General features: G+C 39.4%; 1 protein-coding gene across 1 annotated transcript in view; it reads right to left on the bottom strand.

The window, feature by feature from the left end:
• Nucleotides 1-4,027: 4,027 nt before the first annotated feature.
• tln2b (talin 2b) overlaps nt 4,028-22,828 on the bottom strand; it is a 239,193-nt gene continuing 220,392 nt past the window's right edge. Inside the window, 5 exon segments of the mRNA XM_034176485.1 lie at nt 4,028-4,515; nt 6,163-6,288; nt 6,384-6,566; nt 6,687-6,749; nt 6,841-6,966. Coding sequence (XP_034032376.1) covers nt 4,387-4,515; nt 6,163-6,288; nt 6,384-6,566; nt 6,687-6,749; nt 6,841-6,966 — 627 coding nt within the window. The 3' untranslated portion in view covers nt 4,028-4,386.

Genomic DNA, 22,828 nt, shown 5'->3' with positions numbered 1-22,828 from the left:
CCAGTGTTAAAGGGGCTTTAGTTTTTGCCAATCACATCATTTTTTTGAGATATGAAAACATATTTCTTGTATCAAGCATTGAAGCAAAAGCTGTAGCCTCTCACACCTCTTCGCCGCCATAAATGATATTGTGGCTGTTGTTCACATTTCGTGACGCTGGTTTAAAAACTATGCTTTTGAAATTGCTTTAGTGCATGATTAGTGGCGTCAAACTTGAGTGAATGTTTAACTGTTGCATAATCCATTAATAGGGAACATGCAGATTGCAAAAAAATGTGATATTATAGAGGAGATTTGAGCTCAGTTTTGGATTCAGCACTCCAAAATTACCCTAAATCAGTTATCAAAGTCCATGCAAGAAATTAATTTATTTTTTGTTGACCATTGTTATTGACGTACATCATGAGTAACATCTGATCTCAGCCTGCTGAACCTTTTGCGGGAACCTCCACATTTAGCCTTCCACATATTAATATTTCAGCTCTTTAAGTCTGTTTTTCAGTGTTTAAGAGTAAAAATCAAAATGCATATAATGAACATTAGCAGATATTAGTTACAGGGTTGTGCCCACCACTGCTACACTGAGGCAAATAAGTATTTGATCTACCGTCAGTTTTGCAAGTTTTCTCACCTACAAAGAATGGAGAGGTCTGTAATTTTTATCCTAGGTACACTGCAACTGTGAGAGACAGAATCAAAAAAAAAAAAAAAAAAAAATCAGAAAATCACATTCTATGATTTTTGGCCATGGTGTTTAGTTTAGAGTGTGATTGATTGTGTGAACAGGTGTCTTTTATACAGGAAAGAGTTCAAACAGGTGTCATTAATGCAGGTAAAGAGTGCAGAATAGGAGGGCTTTTTAAAGAAAACTAACAGGTCTGTGAGAGGCAGAATTCTTGCTGGTTGGCAGGTGACAAAATAATTATTTCATACAATAAAATGCAAATTATTTAAAAATCACACAATGTGATTTTCAGATTGTTTTTTGTTTAGATTCTATCTCTCACAGTTGAAGTGTACCTATGATAAAAATTCAGACCTCTCCATTCTTTGTAGGTGGGAAAACTTGCAAAATTGACAGTGGATCAAATACTTATTTGCCTCACTGTTCATGCTAAGGTATCAATGGATGCCCTTTTATGTTATTAATCAGCATTAGAACACTGTAGGCAGAAAAGCCACCAGCCAAACGTATGGCAAAGGACAAGTTTAATAAAAACCCATCAGGGATAAGACTGGCATTGGTCAAGGCTCAGGCTCCTACCCAGGCTGATCTTCAGCTGCGTGCAGGGCAGAATCAAATAAGGCACTAGTACACAATGCAGACCAGACACTGGCATGTAAAGAAAGACTATGTGAAGTGCTTAAAGTTTTAAATATATGATATGATACAAAAGGAACTATCAGTGAATTCCTCAGACAGCTACTACCTTCATGTTTGTGTGAAGAATTGAAATAAATGAACATTAAATTGCCATTTTCAGTGTATAAAGTTAAGAACAACCTTGTCTGTGTGCCGTTACTTCATTCATAAACCCCAAGCATATATATGATGCACATACAACTTTACAAGGGACAACAGCGTAACATCTCTTTAAATTGCTAGAATTTGCAGTATAATGTATTGCTTGATGGAGTAAAAAGTGAACTTTTCTCACCACAACAGAGCGGTGACTAGTGGAGAGTGTGTGTAAGTACAGTGGGCACCCGCACAATCTGGCCAATGTTAAACGGACAGAAATAAAAACATGTAGACACAAGAGAATAAACATGACATATAATGTAAATATATTTTCCTTATGTAGCTCTGTGCATCTGACAGAAGCAGCAGCACTGGGGCGCTTACAGTGACGTGATACGCAGGCAGCATGACATATTTGGTCATATAAAAAAAAATCCAGATTATCTCAACATCTCTTCAGGAACTATGGTGTTCTTTAAAAATATCGCAGCAATAAATATCTGTGTAACACATGTTGACCCATCTATTTTTAGCCATTTACTCCAGTTAGGAAACCTAATTAATAGTATTAAAGGGGTCATACTGTGCAAAATCATTTTTTCTTATCTGACTTTTATGGTTAGTCATTAAACATATCTTCATATTAAATATCCTGAAAATCCCACAGTAATATGTTTGTGTCTGATCAATCTCTACTGCTATAAGCAAAACCTATGCTTGAAACAGGTTGTTTAGAGGCTTGCGACATAAGTCACGGAAGTCCGTCTCTGTTTCTACCTGCTCTGTGCGACACTGATCTGGTCTGTGCAATGTACTACATATCCATATCGTCTGGTCCATGTGGTCCTCTCGCTTTGGAGAGTGGGCATGGCAAGTGGTAGCTCCCTTTTTTTTTTTTTTTTTTTTTTTTTTTTTTTTTTTTGGGGGGGGGGGGGGGGTGGTGTAAATTTCAACATATGTATTTAAGGGCGTTTTCACACCTAATCAGTTTGGTCCATTTCAACTGAACCGTAGTCCATTTATTCAGATAGATTGATTTGTTTGAGGAAGGGTGAGACATTTAAACGTTGGTGTGTAGACCAAAACCTAAAGGTGCCCAAGGTCTAACTAAAAATATGGGTTGGGAGTCAGTCCAGCTGGGTCCCAAGCAAGTAATGGTAAAGTTGGTGTCTGGTCAGAATGCAATAAATAGTATCTGTTCCAAGTGCAAATTTTGCACATTTTCTTGTCTGATTAGCTGCCAAGACACTGGAGAATGAATCATGGGATGCTGTGGAGTCCAGATGTACCTTAGTCAAATTTACCACCCCTAAAACAAACAAAAATAGTTCCAATTAAACCAGTGAAGGTGTGGTGAGGCAGGTTAGCAACTCAGTTTACCGGGCTCCTGAATGGGTACTATGGTGCAAACCTCAGAACATAAACACAGCACTTATGACCAATAAATAAGAGGATGGGTTACTGATATATGGCATTTATGTACATAATTTGTAAAGGTCAGGTCAGGTTTGGGAGCATATGACACCCACCACACTACAGAGTTCTCTTGAATCCTGCATGTTAAAAACCTAGGCAGGTGACTGGTCCATCCCCATACACTCGAAGGTAACATCTATCTGTGACACAGGTAAGACATAGGCGTAACCTTGGCCTTCTCCATCTACTCGGGTTCTCAACACTGAGACACCCTACATGCTGGATCATGTACAGAGAAACATGCAGCATGATAAAAATGTTGTAGCTGATACTCCCTCACAATGTAAGTGATACTCATGATCTTAATCCCCTTATTGACACAAAATAATTCCAGCGATACTCAAGAATCCTCAGAAGAGACCTACCACCAAAGACATCTAGTCTTCACCTCTGGTAACTGCTTAGCATCTCACAACCATGCTGCAATCAGAATATCTATCGGTTCCATAAAAATCACTGCATCATACATGAAGCCAAGATCAGTAAACCTTTTCTCGTCAACGACAGCAATTAAGCCAACAATCCTACCCAGTCCATGATTTGGTCCATTTGTGAAACCTCAACAAATCAAAGGAAAAGTGCAACATTGTAACATTTTGGTCCATGGTCTGAGATCAAACAAATAAACTATAGGTGTGAAAGCGCCCTCTGATGTATATGCTGTTGTTGCTGTTGTTTGTGTTTCAGGTGTCTCCAGTTGTTCAGGGTTGCCACGCAGATTCAGTACAGATCTGCATTAGGATTTGGCACGTTTTACTCTTGGAAATGTGAATAATACCCCTTTAACAGAATAATGTCCACAGGTGCAAACCCCAAGTTCACAGTTTCATGAACAAAATGTGAATATCTTTTCACTCTGAACAATCTATTGGTTACTAGCTTTTTTGATATGTGTAGCTACAATGGTGCACGCAAGCCAGTGGTGAATTTTGCCATCGTTACATGTCCATATCATTGACCTACTGGATTTCACTCGAGCTGAATACATCCTTCAGTTTGTTCTGCCAGCTGCAGACATACCGTCAGTCTGTTTAAATTTTCTATGAAGAATCAACAAAACACTCAATGATTAAAAATTTTCTTAAACAAAAGTCTGTATTTGTAACGTCCGAGATCCAGAATTGTAACAGTCGGTAATGCTTCATAATGACGCAGTAACACAAAGATACGTTTGTCATAGAACTTCATCATACCATCACAATTTAACAGCCATCTGCACGTGAAGTCTGAATCTCACTGCCATTCGTACATATATGTACACACACATACACACACGCACACAAAAACACATACAGAGCACAGGCACTTGTTTTTCCTCACCCACCCAGAAAAGCCTGTTTCAAGCGCTGTGTACTCCTGGATTATATGAGCGTAAAGCAGCCAATAACATATCGGGAGCATCTCCCCGTAACAAGAAGGTGTCATCTGCCCGTTGCTTCTTCAGCCAATCAGCTCTCGTCCTCCCTCAGCTCGCTGGGCAGGAACTTGTACTGCTGCTGTCGGATCTGAGCCAGCTTCTTGCGTGCCTCCTCCAGCTCTCGCTCTTTCCTCAGCATCTCCTCCTGAGCTGCAATGATCTGAAAAGGACGCGAACAGCTGACAGAAAATGTGCTTGCATCCTGGTGGGTCACATGATAAGATGGCTCACAGTACAACACCTGGTATAACAAAACAACACCAAGGTAGAGTATATTATATAATTTACACACTGTGCAAACAAATATAAATTCCCCAAATTTAAAGATGAAAGACAGGAATAACCTTTAAAGCATTAGGCCATTTACAGCCAAGTCCATAAGTATTTGGACAGTGATGCAATTTTTGTAATTTTGCCTCTGACCACCACAACTGAGTTGAAATTTAACAATTAAGATTGGGTTGAAGTGTAAAATTTTCGACATTTCAGCCATTATATACATCATCACTCCATTTTCAGGTGCCATAAGTAATTGGACAAACTAAATATAAGGAACTTTTTTTATATACAATCATCACTTTTACAGCCAGTTTTCCATACCTTCACTGAATAAGCTTTGGGTTTCATTTACGGCCATACCATCATTAATGGTAATGTATGGTAAATCTGTCTGGAAATAGTCAGTTATGAAAAACTGAGTCATCATGCAACAAGGAGAGCAGTAAGGGAAGCCACCAAGACACCCAGGACAACTCGATAGGAGTTACAGGTTTCTGTGGCTGTGATTGGACAAACTGTGAACAATGAAACTTTTGTCTGTTACATCTCCAGTTTCACAAAGAAGGGTTTTCTGAAAAAGATGTGAAATTTCACTGACAGTGAGCCAGAAAGTAAATGAGAGCCTGAAATTTATGTGGCCAATAAATTTATATGTTGAATTTATATGTTGATAAATTTATATGTTGAAAAAGTCCTTTGGACCAAAGTATTCCTCCAGGAGACCAAACATCAAGGGTCAAACTGGTCAACTGCAAAAACTAACATCTTGATGATCAACCGGGCAGCTCAAATCACATTACATCAACATAAATGTGATTTACAGCAATTACAGTGAAAACTGCAAGGAAATTTTTAAATGCCAAAAACAAATCAAGGAAAGGACAAAACTGAAAACCATTTTGAAATAACAACACATGCATTCTTCAGTTTCTGTCAGTTTTGGCACCGGAGATGTAACAAAAAGCTGCTATAAGTGTTCAGACATGATTTGTGCAGTTATGGTTATCTGCAAAACCTTGTAAACAGCTTCTCACAGCAGCTCATCACATTTTCAAAGAAAGAAGTACGGCATTTTGGCAAGGGGGCTGTCAGGGATTTGTGGCCCAATGAAAAGACAGCCCACTGGGCCACATTACTAGGGCTAAGTCGGCCATGAAAAAATAAACCTGTGCAGACATGCATGGAACATTCCCTATGAATGCATAATGTTCAATGTTATCTCTTAGAGTTTAAATGCAATGGTAAAAATCTCTTAACATTAACTAATAAAATAATAATATAAAACTTTGTTTCACTCTGCCTCAAAGTCATGGAGACAAATACCCTCACCAATATGACTTAAAGGGATTATTTTAGCATTGCTATCACTTCAATAGTGATAGAATAGTAATAGAGAGTCACTGCGTGCGTCAAGCATACAATACAAATTATAGCTTGTTTTGCTTTCATATAACAATCATTAATGGAAAAATTAGTTTTAAAAGAATTTTTGTCATTGAAAAGACTGGGGGATTTTTTTCTTCCTCACCTGAGCTATGCCGCCAACAAATTTGGTCTTTACCACCACACTGTCGTTTTCACTTTTGTCAAATGCTGCTTTCTGAGCGGCCTTCACCAGGTTGTCTGAAGCACGCTTCACTGCATTGCCAGCAGCCTTCAGTGAGAAAATCCCAAAGTGAGTGCACACACACTGCTCAAGTTCACATGAAAATTAGAGTGGGTGTCATTGTTTTTAAATAAATAGCTTACCTGTAGTCTCTTCATGGCTTCCGAATCGTGGTCGGCTTTGACCTTGCAGGCTACCAGGAGCTGAGCTGTGGAGGCTGCAACCTGTTTGGCTGAACAGATGAGCTTCTCCTCACTGGCGTGGCCCTGCACTGATGCGTTAGCAGCTTCACACAGGTTACTTGTTGCTGCCGCCACCATACGCGCCTATAAGAAATACCAATTTCACACACTTATGTCCAGTTTAAAATCTGTTTAATCTTGGTAATGTTTGTGGAGCTAACACTGCAAATTCAAACTTAATCTGGGAAATTTAAAACTACTTACAGCTGATATGAGGCCCTGGGACCACTGGCCGTCATCCACTGCATTGGCTAGATTTGCTCCGACCTGCGGTAGACAACGGGGAAGAAACCATGACAGTTTAGTTTTACATTATTCGTACCTGATGCTGAGTGTCTGAGTGGGTGCCATGACTGACCTTGCCTTGTGCCACCAGTTCTCTCTGAGCTGCTGACGCTGATTTAACAAGAGCGCTAGTTGCTGCAGCAATGGACTTTGCCGCTTCCAGGATCTGTTCCTCAAAATCCAGCGTTTCATCAGCCTGCAAAAAGCAAAACCACAGATCACCTTAGAATTAAAAGTACGATATTCCAAATAAAAACAAACCAAAACATCATATCACAACCTCACCAGTCACGTTGTCAAACCCATAATGCACTTTGTTCTTGCACATAAAACACAATATACAGTGTTTTTTTTTTTAAGAGACAAACAAAGAATGACATCAGGTTACCAAAGCCCACTTCCCCAACAGCATGAAGGCCACAAAGCATCAGATCCCCATGAACACATAAGGCACACGTGGCTGGAGACAGAGCGGGACACTGTAGGAATATGTTTGATATATAGTTGGACTGAATAACAACCTAATATATCAAACATATCAGACAGAGCCCTGCAGAGAAGGCTTCCAGGTCTACAACAGCTTAGGGAGGGGAGGGGGAAGGAGGTCAGGCAGAGAAGCATGCTGGGACAGGAAGACACCACCCCTCACTGGGTGAGAGGGAAAAATGAGCAGGGAGTAAAGAGGTATCACCGCTACCAAGGAGGTTTTTTGACCATCTCTCGAAAAATCAACAAATGCGTTTTAAAAAAGCTATACAGAAACACCGGCTGTAGTAAGAGATAATCAAATTTTGGTGATGATCCTGAACAATAAAAAGGAGTTTATTATCAATTACATACATACATACATATATATATATATATATATATATATATATATATATATATATATATATATACACACACACACATACCATGGTCAGTGAGAATTCCATGTCTAACTGGCATGCATTATTTTCATATATACACACACGTAGTTCGGTGAGTTAAGTCACTGTTACAATCACTCCGCTCTGGTCGTCACCATAGCAACACACAAATCAGTTGGCGAGATCAGCTGTGTTTTGACAGGTGGATGACAGAAACGCGATAAAACATGGATTTCCAAGTGAATTTTAATATTTTGGCCAAAATAAAATGTTTGAGGAATGGAAAGAGGAGGAGAGCAAACAAGAAGAACAGCAAAAGCAACGGCGTAAAGATTTAACATCGGACGAACTGGACAAGATTGAAGACGGGAAAGAAGAAGAGAACGGTTCTATCCTTGTGGGCTGCCGAAGTGCTCCGCATCAAAACAGCGAGCGTAGTTTCTGGACCTGTTGCCAGAGTTGGTCGCAGCTCCATACAGCAGAGAGGGGGGCGGTGTGAGTGGCCTGCTGCAGCGCGAGCCCACAGACATGGTATGCACATCGGAGGCAAAATGTCTTGAGACTGGCATAAAATAGTCCCCATTTTTATCAAGTTCTGTTAACTTAAATAAATATTTTTGTGTTAGCTCACTGTGTGGGACCATGGTATAAGCAGATTACAACTCGAAGCCGTGCATTATATGGTTTGAATGCAGTTCGCGGAGTAACACCAGTCCGCTTTGGGTCGTGGTGTTTTAGACTCCGCGTCGTGCATTCAAACCGTATAATGCACGGCTTCTCGTTGTTTAATCCTTAAATATATATATATATATATATATATATATATATATATATATATATACATACATATATACACACACACACACACACACACACTGGTGAAAATAATTATTTGACCCCCTGTCAGTTTTGCAGGTTTTCCCACCTACAAAGAATGGAGAGGTCTGTAATTTTTATCGTAGGTACACTTCAACTGTGAGAGACAGAATCTAAAAAAAATCCCTAAAATCACATTATATTATTTTTAAATAATTAATTTGCATTTTATTGTGTGAAATAAGTATTTGAACCCCTACCAACCAGCAAGAATTCTGGCTCTTACAGACCTGTTAATTTTTCTTTAAGAAGCCCTCTTATTCTGCACTCTTTGCCTGTATTAATTGCACCTGTTTGAACTTGTTACCTGTATAAAAGACACCTGTTCACACACGCAATCAATCACACTCCAACCTGTCCACCATAGCCAAGACCAAAGATCTGTCTAAGGACACCAGGGACAAAACTGTAGACCTGCACAAGGCTGGGATGGACTACAGGACAAAAGGCAAGCAGCTTGGTAGAAGACAACAACTGTTATGATTATATATTAGAAAGTGGAAGAAACACAAGATGACTGTCAATCTCCCTCGGTCTGGGATAACATGCAAGATCTCACTTTGTGGGGTAAGGATATTTCTGAGAAAGCTCAGAACTACACAGGAGGACCTGGTCAATGACCTGAAGAGAGCTGGGACCACAGTCACAAAGATTACATTAGTAACACATGATGCTGTCATGGTTTAAAATCCTGCAGGGCAGCACGGTCCCCCTGCTCAAGCCAGCACATGTCCAGGCCCGTTTGAAGTTCACCAGTGGCCATCTGGATGATCCAGAGGAGGCATGGGAGAAGGTCATGTGGTCACATGAGACCAGAATAGAGCTTTTTGGAATCAACTCCACTTACCATGTTTAGAGGATGAGAACAACCCCAAGAAAACCATCCCAAACGTGAAGCATGGGGGTGAAAACATCATACTCTGGGGGTGCTCTTCTGCAAAGGGGACAGGATGACTGCACCATATTGAAGGGAAGATGGATGAGGTCATGTATTGCGAGATTTTGGCAAACAACCTCCTTCCCTCAGTAAGAGCACTGAAGATGGGTCATGGCTAGGTCTTCCAGCATGACAATGACCCCAAACGCACAGCCAGGGCAACTAAGGAGGGGCTCCGTAAGAAGCATTTCAAGGTCCTGGATTGGCCTGGCCAGTCTCCAGACCTGAACTCAATAGAAAATCTTTGGAGGGAGCTGAAACTCCAAACCTGAAAGATTTGGAGAAGATCTGCATGGCGGAGTGGACCAAAATCCCTGTTGCAGTGTATGCAAACCTGGTCAAGAACTACAGGAAATGTCTGACCTCTGTAATGGCAGACAAATGTTTCTGTACCAATTGTTAAGCTCTGTTTTTCTAGGAGGGTCAAATACTTATTTCATGCAATAAAATGCAAATTACTTATTTAAAAATCATACAATGTGATTTTCTGGATTTTTTTAGATTCTGTCTCTCACAGTTGAAGTGTACCTACAATAAAAATTCCAGACCTCTCGTGGTAGAGGGAAACGGCAAAAATGGACAAAATCTGGCATTGCAGTGTGATTAACTACCTGCATAAGAAGGGGTTAAAGCCCAAGGACATTCATGCAGATATGGTTGCTACATTAGGGGATGAAGCTCCCTCCATATCTACAGTGCAGAAGTGGGCAGCTGAATTTAAGAGGGGCAGAGAGAGCCTTGAAGACGACCCAAGGTCTGGGCGGCCTGCAACAGCCACAACCCAGAAAAACATTGACCTTGTTCATGAAATGGTGATGGACGACAGACGATCGACAATTAGTCAGCTAGCAGATGCTGTGGGAATATCCCGTGAGAGAATTGAACACATTCTGCACGAAGAACTTGGAATGTCAAAGGTGTCAGCTCGGTGGGTGCCATGTCTTCTGACGCGTGATCAGAAACGCACCAGGCTAGTCATGTCGAAGGCAAACTTGGCGCAATTTGAAGAGGATCCAGCCAATTACATGGAACGTTTTCTTACCCAGGATGAGTGTTGGGTTCACCACTTTGAACCAGAGACAAAAAACAATCAATGCAGTGGAAACACCCAAGGTCACCACCTCCAAAGAAGGCCAAGGTGGTTTCGTCTGCGGAGAAGGTCATGGTTTCAGTTTTCTGGGATGCCAAGGGCATTGTGTTCGTGGACTATCTTGAAAAGGGACAAACCATAAATGGACAGTACTATTCTAACCTACTGAGACAGTTACACGAGGCTATCAAAAAGAAGCGACCAGGAAAGCTGACGAAAGGGGTGCTGTTCCATCAAGACAATACCCCAGCTCACAAGTCAACAGTGGCCATGGCCACTATCTACGAGTGTGGATTCAAACTGGTAGATCACCCACCATACTCCCCTGATTTGGCACCTTCGGACTTTCATCTGTTCCCAAACCTGAAAAAAACTTGGCTGGGAAGCACTATTGGCGCAATGATGAGGTGATGGCTGCTGTTGAGGACTATTTTGACTCTCAAGATGAAAGCTTCTATGCCAAGGGAATCGAAGCACTCAAGCACCGCTGGAAGTGTGTGGAGTTACAGGGAGACTATGTAGAAAAATAACCCTGAATTTGTTCAATTCAACAACTGCATCATAGTCAGCCTTAGAACTTTTCAGCCTACCCTCATATATATATATATATATATATATATGTATATATACACACACACACACACACACACAGTAGTATTCAGAATAATAGTAGTGCTATGTGACTAAAAAGATTAATCCATGTTTTGAGTATATTTCTTGTTACATGGGAAATAAGGTACCAGTAGATTCAGTAGATCCTCACAAATCCAACAAGACCAAACATTCATGATATGCACACTCTTAAGGCTATGAAATTGGGCTATTAGTAAAAAAAAAAAGTAGAAAAGGGGGTGTTTACAATAATAGTAGCATCTGCTGTTGACGCTACAAACTCAAAACTATTATGTTCAAACTGCTTTTTTAGCAATCCTGTGAATCACTAAACTAGTATTTAGTTGTATAACCACAGTTTTTCATGATTTCTTCACATCTGCGAGGCATTAATTTTTGTTGGTTTGGAACCAAGATTTTGCTTGTTTACTTGTGTGCTTGGGGTCATTGTCTTGTTGAAACACCCATTTCAAGGGCATGTCCTCTTCAGGATAAGGCAACATGACCTCGTCAAGTATTTTGACATATCCAAACTGATCCATGAAACTTGGTATGCGATATATAGGCCCAACACCATAGTAGGAGAAACATGCCCATATCATGATGCTTGCACCACCATGCTTCACTGTCTTCACTGTGAACTGTGGCTTGAATTCAGAGTTTGGGGGTCATCTCACAAACTGTCTGTGGTCCTTGGACCCAAAAAGAACAATTTTACTCTCATCAGTCCACAAAATATTCCTCCGTTTCTCTTTAGGCCAGTTCATGTGTTCTTTGGCAAATTGTAACCTCTTCTGCACATCTTTTATTTAACAGAGGGACTTTGCGAGGGATTCTTGCAAATAAATTAGCTTCACACAGTCGTCTTCTAACTGTCACAGCAATTACAGGTAACTCCAGACTGTCTTTGATCATCCTGGAGCTGATCAATGGGTGAGCCTTAGCCATTCTGGTTATTCGTCTATCCATTTTGATGGTTGTTTTCTGTTTTCTTCCAAGTGTCTCTGTTTTTTTGTCCATTTTAAAGCATTGGATATCATTGTAGATGAACAGCCTATACTTTTTTGCACCTGCGTATAAGTTTTCCCCTCTCCAATCAACTTTTTAATCAAACTACGCTGTTCTTCTGAACAATGTTTTGAACGTCCCATTTTCCTCAGGCTTTCGAAGAGAAAAGCATGTTCAACAGGTGCTAGCTTCATCCTTAAATAGGGGACACCTGATTCACACCTGTTTGTTCCACAAAATTGACGAACTCACTGACTGAATGCCACACTACTATTATTGTGAACACCCCCTTTTCTACTTTTTTTTACTAATAGCCCAATTTCATAGCCTTAAGAGTGTGCATATCATGAATGCTTGGTCTTGTTGGATTTCTGAGAATCTACTGGTACCTTGTTTCCCATGTAACAATAAGAAATATACTCAAAACCTGGATTAATCTTTTTAGTCACATAGCACTACTGTTATTCTGAACACTACTGTGTATATATATATATATATATATATATATATATATATATATATATATATATATATATATTAAATAACTGAAAAACTAGTGAGTATGCAGTATCTTGATTTGAGGGGAAAAAGAGGGAAAGTGTGTCACACAACTGACAGTCCTCTTACACAATTCTTTCTGGACTCAGGTCCATATTTGGTAAAAATGTTGGCTCTCAGCAGAGTAACAATATGTGCTTTGATAGGAACTGCTCTATTTATCTAACAGGTTCAGAATGTCACTATGAAACAACTATGACTATTTCTATTTTTAAGTCACAGATAGCATTCAGGTTAAAGTGGACTGCAGTAAGTGGATGAGATTCATTACAGAAACTCGAGCATGCATACCTCCAACAATGAAGCAATAATGCCCAATGTTATTATTGCAGATGACACAAAGACAGAATTCTACATTTTTCCACATTTAGCCTGTAGGGCATCATGTACGTAATGATGATTTATGGCAAAAACAAAAATCACAACATACTGAAATTTTTACTAATACTTAAAATAAAACTAAGTGGTTACCAACCCTGCATATTTTTTTTAAATGCTTTGCCGAAAACATATTAGTTTATTCAGGTGTCTGTTAGCTCTTGACTGGCTGAACACAGCTGAATGAGATAATCAGTGTGTACCAGAGCAGGGAGAGATGGAAAAGATGCATGTTAGGGATATCCAGGGACCAGGGTTAGGAACCACTGGTCTAGACTCAGACAACTGTGTACAAACTTCAGAGCTCTTTCCTGGATTATACTATATCTGTGTAAGCCATGTGGACAATATGCATTATTGAGTCTTTTCCACTGCCACAGCAACATACATTTTGGTAGCTCCTATCGGGACTTGTGTTTTTCCAGTCACTGAGTTTGATATGTGAGACCCTAACAGTACAGCTACTATACTGCTGATTGTTAATTGATAATAAGTGACTAATTTGACTGGTTTTTATCTCATGTCAGGGATGCTACAAAGCAATGTGACTCCAAAAGTGTTTTTGTTTGTTGTGAGCAGACACAAAACACCTCTGTGTGATAATGTTATGGGTCACTGGACAAAGGTGTTTGGCAATGTTGATACGTTTGTATGAGACTGAAGGCTGTCTTACTGTACTGTGAGACTTTGATGCACACCAGTGACGGAGATGCTTTTTGTACAAGGTCTATTTGGAGAATCCTTGGGTACCACTGGAATGACTATTTGTCAAGCAAACAGTTACTTAGGAAGACTCAGATGAGGAGTATGATTTGCATGGTAAGGGATTGTCCGTTATGACATACTGGCCATGTGGCCTGCCTTTCTTTTCATGATGCAGGCTCAATGTTAAGGATCTCAGCAAATGGAAAAGGCCAAGGGGACTCCCACAGGCTACTTTCAAGAGGACAGGATGGACTGGTGTCTGCTGGGGTGGTTGCCATCCAGAACTCATGGTGATTTCATAGTGCTATGGATGCGGCAATTGAGAGGTCAGTTCAGGTTCAGTAGCACTAGCGCATGCTACTGAACCTGACCTGAGCCGAGTCATTTCCAGATTATAAAAAGAGGGAGCAATTAAATAATGATTGATAGGTCAGTCCCTCATTTGATGAGCATTGAGGATGCACCAGTTGGAATATCTTCAGCACTGGGCCATGGCATGATGAGGTTGCGTGAGCACTAACTTTTCACACTGCCTTTGTATCCTGCAAGCAGAATTCAGGTAACACTTTAACTACTGGGTGAGCAGGAGGGAGCTATCAGACTCCAATCCCTGCTGGGACTTGAATCAGCCTCCTTCTTCTACAACCCCTGGCAAAAATTATGGAATCACCAGCCTCGGAGGATGTTCATTCAGTTGTTTAATTTTGTAGAAAAAAAGCAGATGACAGACATGACACAAAACTAAAGTCATTTCAAATGGCAACTTTCTGGCTTTAAGAAACACTATAAGAAATCAAGAAAAAAAAGATTGTGGCAGTCAGTAACGGTTACTTTTTTAGACAAAGCAGAGGAAAAAAATATGGAATCACTCAATTCTGAGGAAAAAATTATGGAATCACCCTGTAAATTTTCATCCCCCAAACTAACACCTGCATCAAATCAGATCTGCTCGTTAGTCTGCATCTAAAAAGGAGTGATCACACCTTGGAGAGCTGTTGCACCAAGTGGACTGACATGAATCATGGCTCCAACGTGAGAGATGTCAGTTGAAACAAAGGAGAGGATTATCAAACTCTTAAAAGAGGGTAAATCATCACGCAATGTTGCAAAAGATGTTGGTTGTTCACAGTCAGCTGTGTCTAAACTCTGGACCAAATACAAACAACATGGGAAGGTTGTTAAAGGCAAACATACTGGTAGACCAAGGAAGACATCAAAGCGTCAAGACAGAAACATAAAGCAATATGTCTCAAAAATTGAAAATGCACAACAAAACAAATGAGGAACGAATGGGAGGAAACTGGAGTCAACGTCTGTGACCGAACTGTAAGAAACCGCCTAAAGGCAATGGGATTTACATACAGAAAAGCTAAACGAAAGCCATCATTAACAACTAAACAGAAAAAAACAAGGTTACAATGGGCTAAGGAAAAGCAATCGTGGACTGTGGATGACTGGATGAAAGTCATATTCAGTGATGAATCTCGAATCTGCATTGGGCAAGGTGATGATGCTGGAACTTTTGTTTGGTGCCGTTCCAATGAGATTTATAAAGATGACTGCCTGAAGAGAACATGTAAATTTCCACAGTCATTGATGATATGTGGCTGCATGTCAGGTAAAGACACTGGGGAGGTGGCTGTCATTACATCATCACTAAATGCACAAGTTTACGTTGATATTTTGGACAACTGAAAGGATGTTTGGGGATGATGAAATCATTTTTCAAGATGATAATGCATCTTGCCGTAGAGCAAAAACTGCGAAAACATTCCTTGCAAAAAGACACATAGGGTCAATGTCATGGCATAGGGTCAATGTCAACGAGCAGATCTGATTTGATGCAGGTGTTAGTTTGGGGGATGAAAATTTACAGGGTGATTCCATAATTTTTTCCTCAGAATTGAGTGATTCCATATTTTTTCCTCTGCTTGGTCTAAAAAAGTAACCGTTACTGACTGCCACAATTTTTTTTCTTGCTTTCTTATAGTGTTTCTTCAAGCCAGAAAGTTGCCATTTGAAATGACTTTAGTTTTGTGTCATGTCTGTGATCTGCTTTTTTTTTCTACAAAATTAAACAACTGAATGAACATCCTCCGAGGCCAGTGATTCCATAATTTTTGCCAGGGGTTGTAAGGTGAGTCTTTAAAAAGCACAAAAAAGCAAAATGACGCAACTATGAAAGCAGATCTGGATCACCACCAAAATTTACCTGACCCAAGGAAGTTTCCTACAAATCTATCTAACACTTTTTGAAAAATCTCATGTACAAATACATAAGCAAAAATGCAGTGAGCAGATAAAAACAGCTGGTGTATGAAGGTTAAATCTTCAACCTCCTCCATCAGTTTTGAAATTTAATAATCATCATTATTGAATATGTTAGTTTAAATGAGTCAACACCCCCGAGTCACACTAACTGCCAGAATGCTCGTAGCACGGGCCGAGGGGGAGGATTAGCAGCAATCTTCCATTCCAGCTTATCAATTAATCAAAAACCCAGACAGAGCTTTAATTCATTTGAAAGCTTGACTCTTAGTCTTGTCCATCCAAATTGGAAGTCCCAAAAACCAGTTTTATTTGTTATTATCTATCGTCCACCTGGTCGTTACTGTGAGTTTCTCTGTGAATTTTCAGACCTTTTGTCTGACTTAGTGCTTAGCTCAGATAAGATAATTAAAGTGGGCGATTTTAACATCCACACAGATGCTGAGAATAACGGCCTCAACACTGCATTTAATCTATTATTAGACTCAATTGGCTTTGCTCAAAATGTAAATGAGTCCACCCACCACTTTAATCATATCTTAGATCTTGTTCTGACTTATGGTATGGAAATTGAAGACTTAACAGTATTCCCTGAAAACTCCCTTCTGTCTGATCATTTCTTAATAACATTTACATTTACTCTGATGGACTACCCAGCAGTGGGGAATAAGTTTCATTACACTAGAAGTCTTTCAGAAAGCGCTGTAACTAGGTTTAAGGATATGATTCCTTCTTTATGTTCTCTAATGCCATATACCAACACAGTGCAGAGTAGCTACCTAAACTCTGTAAGTGAGATAGAGTATCTCGTCAACAGTTTTACATCCTCATTGAAGACAACTTTGGATGCTGCAGCTCCTCTGAAAAAGAGAGTTTTAAATCAGAAAGTGCCTGACTCCGTGGTATAACTCACAAACTCGCATCTTAAAGCAGATAACCCGTAAGTTAGAGAGGAAATGGCGTCTCACTAATTTAGAAGATCTTCACTTAGCCTGGAAAAAGAGTCTGTTGCTCTATAAAAAAGCCCTCCGTAAAGCTAGGACATCTTACTACTCATCACTAATTGAAGAAAATAAGAACAACCCCAGGTTTCTTTTCAGCACTGTAACCAGGCTGACAAAGAGTCAGAGCTCTACTGAGCTGAGTATTCCTTTAACTTTAACTAGTAATGACTTCATGACTTTCTTTGCTAATAAAATTTTAACTATTAGAGAAAAAAATTACTCATAACCATCCCAAAGACGTATCGTTATCTTTGGCTGCTTTCAGTGATGCCGGTATTTGGTTAGTCTCTTTCTCTCCGATTGTTCTGTCTGAGTTATTTTCATTAGTTACTTCCTCCAAACCATCAACATGTCTATTAGACCCCATTCCTACCAGGGTGCTCAAGGAAGCCCTACCATTAATTAATGCTTCGATCTTAAATATGATCAATCTATCTTTATTAGTTGGCTATGTACCACAGGCTTTTAAGGTGGCAGTAATTAAACCATTACTTAAAAAGCCATCACTTGACCCAGCTATCTTAGCTAATTATAGGCCAATCTCCAACCTTCCTTTTCTCTCAAAAATTCTTGAAAGGGTAGTTGTAAAACAGCTAACTGATCATCTGCAGAGGAATGGTCTATTTGAAGAGTTTCAGTCAGATTTTAGAATTCATCATAATACAGAAACAGCATTAGTGAAGGTTACAAATGATCTTCTTATGGCCTCAGACAGTGGACTCATCTCTGTGCTTGTTCTGTTAGACCTCAATGCTGCTTTTGATACTGTTGACCATAAAATTTTATTACAGAGATTAGAGCATGCCATAGGTATTAAAGGCACTGCTCTGTGGTGGTTTGAATCATATTTATCTAATAGATTACAATTTGTTCATGTAAATGGGGAATCTTCTTCACAGACTAAGGTTAATTATGGAGTTCCACAAGGTTCTGTGCTAGGACCAATTTTATTCACTTTATACATGCTTCCCTTAGGCAGTATTATTAGACGGCATTGCTTAAATTTTCATTATTACACAGATGATACCCAGCTTTATCTATCCATGAAGCCAGAGGACACACACCAATTAGCTAAACTGCAGGATTATCTTACAGACATAAAGACATGGATGACCTCTAATTTCCTGCTTTTAAACTCAGACAAATCTTAGAAACATGGTGTCTAACCAGATCCTTACTCTGGATGGCATTACCCTGACCTCTAGTAATACTGTGAGAAAACTTGGAGTCATTTTTGATCAGGATATGTCATTCAAAGCGCATATTAAACAAATATGTAGGACTGCTTTTTTGCATTTACGCAATATCTCTAAAATTAGAAAGGCCTTGTCTCAGAGTGATGCTGAAAAACTAATTCATGCATTTATTTCCTCTAGGCTGGACTACTGTAATTCATTATTATCAGGTTGTCCTAAAAGTTCCCTGAAAAGACTTCAGTTAATTCAAAATGCTGCAGCTAGAGTACTAACGGGGACTAGAAGGAGAGAGCATATCTCTCCCATATTGGCCTCTCTTCATTGGCTTCCTGTTATTTAAAATTCTTCTTCTTACTTATAAGGTTTTGAATAATCAGGTCCCATCTTATCTTAGGGACCTCTTAGTACCATATCACCCCAATAGAGCGCTTCGCTCTCAGACTGCAGGCTTACTTGTAGTTCCTAGGGTTTTTAAGAGTAGAATGGGAGGCAGAGCCTTCAGCTTTCAGGCTCCTCTCCTGTGGAACCAGCTCCCAATTCGGATCAGGGAGACAGACACCCTCTCTACTTTTAAGATTAGGCTTAAAACTTTGCTTTTTGCTAAAGCTTATAGTTAGGGCTGGATCAGGTGACCCTGAACCATCCCTTAGTTATGCTGCTATAGACTTAGACTGCTGGGGGGTTCCCATGATGCACTGAGTGTTTCTTTCTGTTTTTGCTTTGTATGCACCACTCTGCATTTAATCATTAGTGATTGATCTCTGCTCCCCTCCACAGCATGTCTTTTTCCTGGTTCTCTCCCTCAGCCCCAACCAGTCCCAGCAGAAGACTGCCCCTCCCTGAGCCTGGTTCTGCTGGAGGTTTCTTCCTGTTAAAAGGGAGTTTTTCCTTCCCACTGTTGCCAAGTGCTTGCTCACAGGGGGTCGTTTTGACCGTTGGGGTTTTTACGTAATTATTGTATGGCCTTGCCTTACAATATAAGGCGCCTTGGGGCAACTGTTTGTTGTGATTTGGCGCTATATAAATAAAATTGATTGATTGATTGGATTGATTTCATTTACAGGATCTCAACACTAAAAAAATCACATCTGCACACTGCCAGGGAGCAAGTCATTCTTTCTCTACTGCAGTAAAAAGTGATAAATGAGGGGCAGAAAAATCATTTCATGCAGTTATCAGTTATAGAAATAGCAAAGTACAGTTGTGTTCAAAATAACAGCGGTGTGTTTAAAAAAGTGATTAAAGCTCAAAATCCTTATAAGCTTTTATTTCCATACATGCAAATGCATTGGGAACACTGCACATTCTATTCCAAATCAAAACATGAAGAAAAAACAAACAAAACAGCGATTTTTTCTTTACAAACTCAACTGTTTCACTTCTGTGTTGCACGGAGTTGACCAACCTCTGGCATTCCAGCTTTGGATGATTGGACTACATGCCACACTTCCTTACATTTCTACGTTTTGCCCCAGAAACAGTATTTTTAATGTCACCCCACAAATTTTCTATTGGATTAAGGTCCCAGGATTGGGACCCCAGGACTGCCCACTCCATAATGTTAATCTTACTGGTCTGGAACCAAGATGCTGCTCTCTTGCTGGTGTGTTTGGTGTCACTGACACCATTTCAGGGGCATTTCTTCCTCAGCATAAGGCAACATGACCTCTTCAAGCATTTTGATGTATTTAAACTGATCCATGATCCCTGATATGCGCTAAATAGGCCCAACACCATAGTATAAGAAACATTCACATTTCATGATGTCTGCTCCATCATGCTTCACTGCCTTCACAGTGTAGTATGACTTGAATTCAGTTTTTGGGGGTCATCTGACAAACTGTCTGCAGCCCCTAGACCCAAAAAGAACAATCTTGCTTTCATCAGTTCACAAAATGTTGTGCCATTTCTTTTTAGGCCAGTCAATGTGTTTGGCAAATTGTAACCTCTTCAGCACGTGTTGTTTTTTGTAACAATGGGACTTTGTGGAGGCTTCTTGTCCATAGCTTGGCTTCACGTAGGTGTTTTGTAATTGTGACAGCACTCACGGGTAACTTTAAACCTTCTTTGATCACCTTGGAGCTAATCAGTGGTCGAGTCTTTGCCATTCTGGCTATTCTTCGATCCATTTGAATGGTGATTTTCCACTTTCTTCCATGTTCTTCTGGTTTTGTTGCCATTTTAAAACTTTTAAGATCATTTTAGCTGAGTAGCATATCATTTTCTGCACTTCTTTATATGCTTGCGCCTCCCCAATGTTTTAATCAAAGTATGCTGTTCTTCTGAACAATGTTTGGAATGAAGCATTTTACTCATATGTTCAGAGAGAAATGCAAAACAACCAGCATGTACAACATTTGCTGTCTTTGTCCTTAAATAAGGGGAAACTGTAAGGGTGTAATAAGGGTTACAGAAAGAGAAATGCAGACACTGCTATTTTTTTGAACAGCCTAATATTCCTTTTTCTTCACTTTCTGGAAAGTAATAAAGTTGATACATATTCTTAATATTCTTAATAATTCTTATTTTTTTTTAACAGCCTAATCTTTCTTTTTCTTCACTTTCTGGAAAGTAATAACAAAACTGATAAATATTCTTCATGTTTTGATTTGGAATAGAATGTGCAGTGTTCCCAATGCATTTGTGTATATGGAAATAAAAGCCATTTTAAGGATTCTGAGCTTTATTTACTTTTTAAAACACACTGTTATTATTTTGAACACAACTGTATGGTCTTTAAAATAAAATAAAAATATAACACAAAGCTAAAATACCCTTGGCCGTAGAGTATTGTCTTCTTTATAATTTGCAGTTGTTTAATTGGCATCCCAGTGCAAAGTGTGTGTATATATATATATATATATATATATATATATATATATATATATATATATATAAAATTATGGAATCACCGGCATCGGAGGATGTTCATTCAGTTGTTTAATTTTGTAGGAAAAAAGCAGATCACAGACATGACACAAAACTACAGTCATTTCAAATGGCAACTTTCTGGCTTTAAGAAACACTATAAGAAATTAGGAAAAAAAAATTGTGGCAGTCAGTAACGGTTACTTTTTTAGACCAAGCAGAGGGAAAAAAAATATGGAATCACTCAATTCTGAGGAAAAAATTATGGAATCATGAAAAACAAACGAACGCTCCAACACATCACTAGTATTTTGTTGCACCACCTCTGGCTTTTATAACAGCTTGCAGTCTCTGAGGCATGGACTTAATGAGTGACAAACGGTACTCTTCATCAATCTGGCTCCAACTTTCTCTGATTGCTGTTGCCAGATCAGCTTTGCAGGTTGGAGCCTTGTCATGGACCATTTTCTTCAACTTCCACCAAAGATTTTCAATTGGATTAAGATCCGGACTATTTGCAGGCCATGACATTGACCCTATGTGTCTTTTTGCAAGGAATGTTTTCACAGTTTTTGCTCTATGGCAAGATGCATTATCATCTTGAAAAATGATTTCATCATCCCCAAATATCCTTTCAATTGATGGGATAAGAAAAGTGTCCAAAATATCAACGTAAACTTGTGCATTTATTGATGATGTAATGACAGCCATCTCCCCAGTGCCTTTACCTGACATGCAGCCCCATATCATCAATGACTGCGGAAATTTACATGTTCTCTTCAGGCAGTCATCTTTATAAATCTTATTGGAACAGCACCAAACAAAAGTTCCAGCATCATCACCTTGCCCAATGCAGATTTGAGATTCATCACTGAATATGACTTTCATCCAGTCATCCACAGTCCACGACTGCTTTTCCTTAGCCCATTGTAACCTTGTTTTTTTCTGTTTAGGTGTTAATGATGGCTTTCGTTTAGCTTTTCTGTATGTAAATCCCATTTCCTTTAGGCGGTTTCTTACAGTTCGGTCACAGACGTTGACTCCAGTTTCCTCCCATTCGTTCCTCATTTGTTTTGTTGTGCATTTTCGATTTTTGAGACATATTGCTTTAAGTTTTCTGTCTTGACATTTTGATGTCTTCCTTGGTCTACCAGTATGTTTGCCTTTAACAACCTTCCCATGTTTGTATTTGGTCCAGAGTTTAGACACAGCTGACTGTGAACAACCAACATATTTTGCAACATTGCGTGATGATCTACCCTCTTTTAAGAGTTTGATAATCCTCTCCTTTGTTTCAATTGACATCTCTCGTGTTGGAGCCATGATTCATGTCAGTCCACTTGGTGCAACAGCTCTCCAAGGTGTGATCACTCCTTTTTAGATGCAGACTAATGAGCAGATCTGATTTGATGCAGGTGTTAGTTTGGGGGATGAAAATTTACAGGGTAATTCCATAATTTATTCCTCAGAATTGAGTGAGTCCATATTTTTTTTCCCTCTGCTTGGTCTAAAAAAGTAACCGTTACTGACTGCCACAATTATTTTTCCTGATTTTTTATAGTGTTTCTTAAAGCCAGGAAGTTGCCATTTGAAATGACTTTAGTTTTGTGTCATGTCTGTGATCTGCTTTTTTTCTACAAAATTAAACAAATGAATGAACATCCTCCGAGGCCGGTGATTCCATCATTTTTG

The sequence above is a fragment of the Thalassophryne amazonica genome, chromosome 8, assembly GCF_902500255.1.
Source record: "Thalassophryne amazonica chromosome 8, fThaAma1.1, whole genome shotgun sequence".
In the NCBI taxonomy this organism is placed as follows: Eukaryota; Metazoa; Chordata; class Actinopteri; order Batrachoidiformes; family Batrachoididae; genus Thalassophryne; species Thalassophryne amazonica.
The sequence above is the reverse complement of the archived record's forward strand: the minus strand, read 5'-3'. Positions and strand labels throughout refer to the sequence as shown.